Source organism: Coturnix japonica, unplaced genomic scaffold (assembly GCF_054131305.1).
Source record: "Coturnix japonica strain WE unplaced genomic scaffold, WE-NBRP24 Scf113, whole genome shotgun sequence".
NCBI lineage: Eukaryota > Metazoa > Chordata > Aves > Galliformes > Phasianidae > Coturnix > Coturnix japonica.
This window is the reverse complement of record NW_028189016.1, coordinates 47,133-55,875: the sequence shown is the minus strand read 5'-3', so window position 1 is coordinate 55,875 and position 8,743 is coordinate 47,133. Positions and strand designations below refer to the sequence as shown.

Here is an 8,743-nt window from a genome sequence, read left to right as displayed (position 1 = left end):
AAAGCCCCCCCCTCCACCTCAAAGCCCCCCCCAATCCTTCCCCCCTCAAAGCCCCCCCCCATTTAGCACCCCCCCTCCATTTAACACCCCCCCACCCCAATCCCCCCCCCCCCCAAAGACCCCCTCTCAAAGCCCCCCCCTCAATGCCCCCCCCCCATTTAACACCCTCCCCCCTTTAACTCCCCCCCATACCTGGTACTTGGACTTGCCCTCAGCCGACACGAACCTCTCGTCATTGACCAGCGCTGCCAACCTGCTGGCGGCCTCGTCCAGCCGCCCCACGGAGCGCAGGTACTGCACGTACTGCTCGGCGCCCTCGGGGCACAGCTATGGGGGGGCTTCGAGTCAACACCCCCCATGACAACAACAACCCTCCTTAAAGCCCCCCCGCATCCCACCTAACTGCCCCCATCCCCCTCTATGTGCCCCCATCCCCCTCTATGTGCCCCCATCCCCCTCTATGTGCCCCCATCCCCCTCATAAGTGCCCCCCCATCCCCCTCTAAGTGCCCCCAACCCCTCTATCTGCCCCCAACCCCCTCTATCTGCCCCCATCCCCCTCTAAGTGCCCCCAACCCCCTCTAAGTGCCCCCCATCCCCCTCTAAGTACCCCCATCCCCCTCTATGTGCCCCCAACCCCCTCTTACTGCCCCCATCCCCCTCTAAGTGCCCCCCATCCCCCTCTATGTGGCCCCATCCCCCTCTATGTGCCCCCATCCCCCTCTATGTGCCCCCATCCCCCTCTAAGTGCCCCCCATCCCCCTCTATGTGCCCCCAACCCCCTCTAAGTGTCCCCCATCCCCCCTAACTGCCCCCAATTGCCTCTAAGTGCCCCCCATCCCCCTCTAAGTGCCCCCATCCCCCTCTATGTGCCCCCAACCCCCTCTAACTGCCCCCATCCTCCTCTATGTGCCCCCATCCCCCTCTATGTGCCCCCCATCCCCCTCTAACTGCCCCCCATCCCCCTCTATGTGCCCCCCAACCCCCCCAACTGCCCCCAACCCCCCCTAACTGCCCCCAACCCCCTCTTACTGCCCCCCAACCCCCTCTAAGTGTCCCCCATCCCCCTCTATGTGCCCCCAACCCCCTCTAAGTGCCCCCCATACCCCTCTAAGTGCCCCCCATCCCCCTCTATGTGCCCCCAACCCCCTCTTACTGCCCCCAATTGCCTCTAAGTGCCCCCCATCCCCCTCTAAGTGCCCCCCATCCCCCCTAACTGCCCCCAACCCCCTCTAACTGCCCCCAATTGCCTCTATGTGCCCCCAACCCCCTCTAACTGCCCCCATCCCCCTCTTACTGCCCCCCAACCCCCTCTATATGCCCCCATCCCCCTCTAAGTGCCCCCATCCCCCTCTAAGTGCCCCCCATCCCCCTCTATGTGCCCCCCATCCCCCTCTATGTGCCCCCAACCCCCTCTATGTGCCCCCCATCCCCCCTAACTGCCCCCATCCCCCTCTAAGTGCCCCCATCCCCCTCTAAGTGCCCCCCATCCCCCTCTATGTGCCCCAATCCCCCTCTATGTGCCCCCATCCCCCTCTATGTGCCCCCCATCCCACCTAACTGCCCCCATCCCCCTCTAAGTGCCCCCAACCCCCTCTAAGTGCCCCCCAACCCCCTCTTACTGCCCCCCAACCCCCTCTAACTGCCCCCAATTGCCTCTAAGTGCCCCCTACCCCCTCTAAGTGCCCCCTACCCCCTCTATGTGCCCCCCAACCCCCCCAACTGCCCCCAACCCCCTCTAACTGCCCCCAACCCCCTCTTACTGCCCCCCAACCCCCTCTAACTGCCCCCAATTGCCTCTAAGTGCCCCCCTATCCCCCTTTATTGCCCCCATCCCCCCCCCCCCACCTTGAGGTATCTCCTATAGACCCTGACGGCCGTCTCGGGCAGGGGGTGGCTGCGTACGAACTGCAGGTAGAGCGGCCACAGTCGGTGATGCTGAGTGATGGGCAGAGCACGCAGAGCGCGGTCAAACGTCCGGCGGGTCCGAGTGATCCGGCCCTGAGACACCAGGAACTCACAGTAATCCAACCAGATCCGGGGCATCTGAAAGGGATACGGGGGGGTTGTAAGGTTAATGGGGGGGTTATAAGGTTAATGGGGGGGTTATAAGGTTAATGAGGGGGTTAAAGGGATAAAGGGGGGGGTTATAGAGCATCTAAAGGGGATATGGGGGGGTTAAAGGGGTAAGGGGGGGGTTAAAGGGGTATGGGGGGGGTTAAAAGCATCTAAAGGGGATATGGGGGGGTTAAAAGGGGTAAGGGGGGGGTTATGGGGATAAGGGGGAGGTTGGAGGGCATCTAAAGGGGATATGGGGGGGTTATAAGGGGTAAGGGGGGTTAAAGGGGTAAAGGGGGGGTTAAAGGGAGAAAGGGGGGGTTATAGAGCATCTGAAGGGGATATGGGGGGATTCAAAGGGGTAAGGGGGGGGTTAAAGGGGTAAAGGGGGGGGTTATGGGGATAAGGGGGGGGTTAAAGAGAATCTAAAGGGGATATGGGGGGGTTATAAGGTTAATGGGGGGGTTATAAGGTTAATGGGGGGGTTAAAAGGGGTAAGGAGGGAGTCAAAGGGGTAAAGGGGGGGGTTAAAGGGATAAAGGGGGGGTTAAAGAGCATCTAAAGGGGATATGGGGGGTTAAAGGGTCGGGGGGGGGGGTTGGGGGGGGATGTGTTCTGAGACACCAGGAACTCATAGTAATCCAACCAGATCCGGGGCATCTGAAGGGGATACGGGGGGGGTTATAAGGTTAATGGGGGGGTTATAAGGTTAATGGGGGGGTTAAAGGGGTAAAGGGGGGGTTATAGAGCTTCTAAAGGGGATATGGGGGGGTTAAAAGGGGTAAGGGGGGGGTTAAAGGGGTAAAGGGGGGGGTTATGGGGATAAGGGGGGGTTAAAGAGCATCTAAAGGGGATATGGGGGGGTTATAAGGTTAATGGGGGGGTTATAAGGTTAATAAGGGGGTTAAAAGGGGTAAGGGGGGGGTTAAAGGGATAAAGGGGGGGTTATAGAGCATCTAAAGGGGATATGGGGGGGTTAAAAGGGGTAAGGGGGGGGTTAAAGGGGTATGGGGGGGGGTTATAGAGCATCTAAAGGGGATATGGGGGGGTTAAAAGGGGTAAAGGGGGGGGGTTATGGGGATAAGGGGGGGGTTGGAGGGCATCTAAAGGGGATATGGGGGGGTTATAAGGTTAATGGGGGGGTTAAAGGGGTAAGGGGGGGGGGGTTGGAGGGCATCTAAAGGGGATATGGGGGACATTATGGGGCTGAGAGGAGGAGCTTATATGCCTGAAGGTGCTTATAGGGCTGGGGGAGCTTATAGGGCTGGGGGAGCTTATAGGGCTGGGGGTGCTTATAGGGCTGGGGGAGCTTATAGGGCTGGGGGTGCTTATAGGGCTGGGGGAGCTTATAGGGCTGGGGGTGCTTATAGGGCTGGGGGAGCTTATAGGGCTGGGGGAGCTTATGGGGCTGGGGGAGCTTATAGGGCTGGGGAGTTCATGGGGCTGAAGCAGCTTATAGGGCTAAAGCAGCTTATGGGACTAAGAGAGCTTAGAGGGCTAAAGGAGCTTATGGGGCTGGGGGACCTTATGGGGCTGGGGGAGCTTATGGGGCTGAAGGAGCTTATAGAGCTGAAGAGGCTTATGGGGCTGGGGGAGCTTATGGGGCTGGGGGACCTTATGGGGCTGGGGGAGCTTATGGGGCTGAGCCCCCCCCCCCCGCCCCATAACCCACCTTATGCATGAAGACCAGCGCCCTCTCGTGGCAGTTGTTGGCCTCCTCGTAGGCCGGGTCGGTGACGCAGCGGTTACGGACCTGGCGGCGCCGCAGCTTCAGGTACCCGTACCACAGCTTGTAACTGGGGGGGGGGTTAATGGGGGGGGGGTTAATGTAGGGTGGCCCCAGTGACACCCATTGGATGTGGGGGGCACCCAGAGGGGCAGCAATGGGTGTCAATGGGGTTTAATTGGTGAGAAGTGGGAAACAATGGCAGCCAATGGAACCCAATGGAACCCAATGGAACCCAATGGAACCCAATGGAATCCAATGGAATCCAATGGAATCCAATGGCATTCAATGGAACCCAATGGCATTCAATGGAACCAAAGGCACCCAATGGAACCCAATGGCACCCAATGGCAGCCAATGGAACCCAATGGCACCCAATGAAACCCAATGGAACCCAATGGAACCCAATGGAATCCAATGGAACCCAATGGCACCCAATGGGATCCAATGGCACCCAATGGGACCCAATGGCACCCAACATACACCCAATGGCACTCAATATACAGCTAATGGCACCCAATGGGACCCAATGGCACTCAATAGAACCCAATGGCACCCAATGGGACCCAATGAAACCCAATGGCACCCAATGGCACCTAATAGAACCCAATGGGACCCAATGGAACCCAATGGCACCCAGTGAGCCACAATGGGACCCAATGGCACCTAATGGAGCCCAACAGGATCCAATGGAGCCCAATGGAACCCAATGGCACCCAACGGAATCCAATGGAACCCAACATACACCCAATGGAACCCAATGGAACCCAACATACACCCAATGGAACCCAATGGCACCCAATAGCACCCAATGGAACCCAATGGAACCCAATGGCACCCAACGGAACCCAATGGAACCCAACACACACCCAATGGCACCCATGGCACCCAATTGAACCCAATGGAACCCAATGGGACCCAATGGAACCCAATAGAGCCCAATGGAGCCCAATGGGATCCAATGGCACCCAACGGAACCCAATGGCACCTAATGGAATCCAATGGCACCCAACATACACCCAACATACACCCAATAGCACCCAATGGAACCCAATGGCACCCAATGGCACCTAATGGAACCCAATGGAACCCAATGGGACCCCGTGAGCCACAATGGGACCCAATGGCACCCAATGGAACCCAATGGGACCCAATGGAACCCAATGGCACCCAACATACACCCAATGGCACCTAATGGAACCCAATGGGACCCAATGGCACCCAATGGCACTCAATAGAACCCAATGGGACCCAATGGCAGCCAATGGCACCAATAGGACCCAATGGCACCCAATGGAACCCAATGGCACCCAATGGCACCCAATGGAACCCAATAGCACCCAATGGCACCCAATGGCACTCAATAGAACCCAATGGGACCCAATGGAACCCAATGGCACCCAATGGGACCCAACGGAACCCAACGGAACCCAACGGCACCCAATGGAATCCAATGGAGCCCAGCATACACCCAATGGAACCCAATGGGATCCAATGGAACCCAATGGCACCCAATGGAACCCAATGGCACTCAATGGAACCCAACGGCACCCAATGGAACCCAACATACACCCAATGGCACCCAATGGAACCCAATGGCACCCAGTGAGCCACAATGGGACCCAATGGCACCCAATGGAGCCCAATGGAATCCAATGGAACCCAATGGCACCCAACGGAACCCAATGGAATCCAATGGGACCCAATGGCACCCAATAGAGCCCAATGGAGCCCAATGGGATCCAATGGAACCCAATGGCACCCAACGGAACCCAATGGCACCTAATGGAATCCAATGGCACCCAACATACACCCAACATACACCCAATAGCACCCAATGGAACCCAATGGCACCCAATGGCACCTAATGGAACCCAATGGAACCCAATGGGACCCAATGGCACCCCGTGAGCCACAATGGGACCCAATGGCACCTAACGGAACCCAATGGGACCCAATGGAACCCAATGGCACCCAATGGAACCCAATGGCACCCAATGGAATCCAATGGAGCCCAGCATACACCCAATGGAACCCAATAGGATCCAATGGAACCCAATGGCACCCAATGAACCTAATGGGACCCAATGGAACCCAATGGCACCCAATGGAACCCAACATACACCCAATGGAATGCAATGGAACCCAATGGAACTCAATGGCACCCAATGGAACCCAATGGCACCCAACGGAACACAATGGAACCCAATGGCACCCAATGGCACCCAATGGAACCCAATGGCACCCAACGGAACACAATGGAACCCAATGGCACCCAATGGCACCTAATGGAACCCAATGGGACCCAATGGAACCCAATGGAACCCAATGGAATACAATAGGACCCAATGGGTCCCAATGGAACCCAATGGCACCCAATGGCACCTAATGGAACCCAATGGAACCCAATGAAACCCAATGGAACCCAACATACACCCAGTGGAACCCAATGGCACCCAATGGAACCCAAAGGGACCCAATGGAACCCAATGGCACCCAATAGAACCCAATAGCACCCAATGGAACCCAATGGGATCCAATGGAACTCAATGACACCTAATGGAACCCAATGGCACCCAATGGAACCCAACATACACCCAATGGAATGCAATGGAACCCAATAGAACCCAATGGAACCCAATGGCACCCAATGGAACCCAATGGGACCCAATGGCACCCAACATACACCCAATGGCACTCAATATACAGCTAATGGCACCCAATGGGACCCAATGGCACTCAATAGAACCCAATGGCACCCAATGGAACCCAATGGCACCCAATGGAACACGACAGCACCCAATGGCACCCAGTGAGCCACAATGGAACCCAATGGCACCCAATGGAGCCCAATGGAACCCAATGGCACCCATGGCACCCAATGGAACCCAATGGAACCCAATGGAACCCAATGGCACCCAATGGAGCCCAATGGCACCCAATGGCACCCAATGGTACCCAATGGCACCTAATGGAACCCAATGGGATCCAATGGAACCCAATGGCACTCAATGGAACCCAATGGCACCCAATGGAACCCAATGGCACCCAATGGCACCCAATAGCACCCAATGGAACCCGGAAGTCCCCCCCCCCCCCCTCACCTTCCGGGCAGCTCCCTCAGCGCCCGCTCATAGAGCAGATTGAGTCGTGCTCGTGGCGCCCCCTGTCGGGCGCGGAGATATCGCAGCCAGCAGCGCACGGAGTAGGGATCCCGTAACAACTGCTCCTCGTGGGGAACGTCCGCCTCTTCCTGAGGGAGGGGGGAGCGATTGGAGGACCGGCCTGGAGGACTGGGGGGGACTGGGGGGGAATGGGGGGGAATGGGATGGAATGGGAGGGAATGGGATGGACTGGGGGGGACTGAGAGGGAATGGGGGGGACTGAGAGGGAATGGGGGGGACTGGGATGGACTGGGATGGAATGGGGGGGATTGGGATGGAATGGGATGGAATGGGATGGAATGGGAGGGAATGGGAGGGAATGGGAGGGGACTGGGAGGGGACTGGGATGGAATGGGAGGGAATGGGATGGACTGGAATGGACTGAGAGGGACTGGAAGAGACTGGGATGGAACTGGGATGGACTGGGAGGGAACTGGGATGGACTGGGATGGACTGGGATGGAACTGGGAGGAACTGGGATGGACTGGGATGGACTGGGATGGACTGGGATGGACTGGGATGAACTGGGATGGAACTGGGAGGGAACTGGGAGGGAATGGGATGGAACTGGGATGGACTGGAATGGACTGGGATGGAACTGGGATGGAACTGGGATGGAACTGGGATGGAATGGGAGGGACTGGGATGGAATGGGAGGGACTGGGAGGGAATGGGGGGGAATGGGGGGGACTGGAAGGGAATTGGGATGGACTGGGGGGGACTGGGATGGAATGGGATGAAACTGGGATGGGACTGGGATGGAATGGGATGGAATGGGATGGAATGGGAGGGAACTGGGAGGGAACTGGGAGGGAATGGGATGGATTGGGATGGAATGGGATGGAACTGGGATGGGACTGGGATGGAACTGGGAGGGACTGGGATGGAACTGGGATGGACTGGAATGGACTGGGATGGAACTGGGATGGAACTGGGATGGAACTGGGATGGAATGGGAGGGACTGGGATGGAATGGGAGGGACTGGGAGGGAATGGGGGGGAATGGGGGGGACTGGAAGGGAATTGGGATGGACTGGGGGGGACTGGGATGGAATGGGATGAAACTGGGATGGGACTGGGATGGAATGGGATGGAATGGGAGGGAACGGGAGGGAACTGGGAGGGAACTGGGATGGAATGGGATGGAATGGGAGGGAGTAGGATACTGGGATGGACTGGGATATACTGGGAAGGACTGGAACTTACTGGGAGGGACTGGAATATATGGATATACTGGGAGGGAATAGGATATACTGGGAGGGATTAAGACCTACTGGAAGTAGGATATACTGGAGAGTACTGGGACTTACTGGGAGGGACTGGGACCTACTAAAAGGGAGTAGGATATAATGGGAAGGACTGGGATATACTGGGATATACTGGGAGGGATTAAGACCTACTGGGACTGGGATATACTGGGATGTACTGGGATATACTGGGAGGGACTGGGGGGGGGGGGAGGCGGGACCCGGAAGTAGACCCCCACCCGCAATGGAAGGGGGGGACACGACCCGGAAGTAGACCCCCGCTCTCACTCACTAAGCTCAGCTCGGGCCGCGCGAGGCCTGCGCTCGGGCCTGCTTCCGGTTCTGGCTCCGGTTCTGGTTCCGTTTCCGGTTCTGGCTCCGGTTCCGTTCGCTGTTCCATCCCCACACCCGGTTCCGTTCCCGGTTCCGTTCCCGGTTCAGTTTCCGGTTCGGTTCCCGTTCCCATCTCGCTCCGTCGCTCCGCTCCATCTCCCTCCATCCCCACCCCACCCGCCCCTTCCGCCGCCATACCGGAAGCTCCTCGATGAC

At 57.8% G+C, this 8,743-nt stretch overlaps 1 protein-coding gene across 1 annotated transcript in view; it reads right to left on the bottom strand.

Annotated features, from left to right (window-relative positions):
• LOC107307023 (uncharacterized) overlaps nucleotides 1-8,743 on the bottom strand; it is a 24,270-nt gene extending 15,527 nt beyond the window's left edge. The window contains exons 1-5 of the mRNA XM_085535240.1: nucleotides 8,487-8,743; nucleotides 6,888-7,036; nucleotides 3,730-3,853; nucleotides 1,848-2,045; nucleotides 181-327 (exon numbers count right to left, since the gene is read on the bottom strand). Of these exons, the coding sequence (XP_085391366.1) occupies nucleotides 181-327; nucleotides 1,848-2,045; nucleotides 3,730-3,853; nucleotides 6,888-7,036; nucleotides 8,487-8,723 (855 nt within the window). The 5' untranslated portion in view covers nucleotides 8,724-8,743. The remainder of the gene's footprint in view (nucleotides 1-180; nucleotides 328-1,847; nucleotides 2,046-3,729; nucleotides 3,854-6,887; nucleotides 7,037-8,486) is intronic.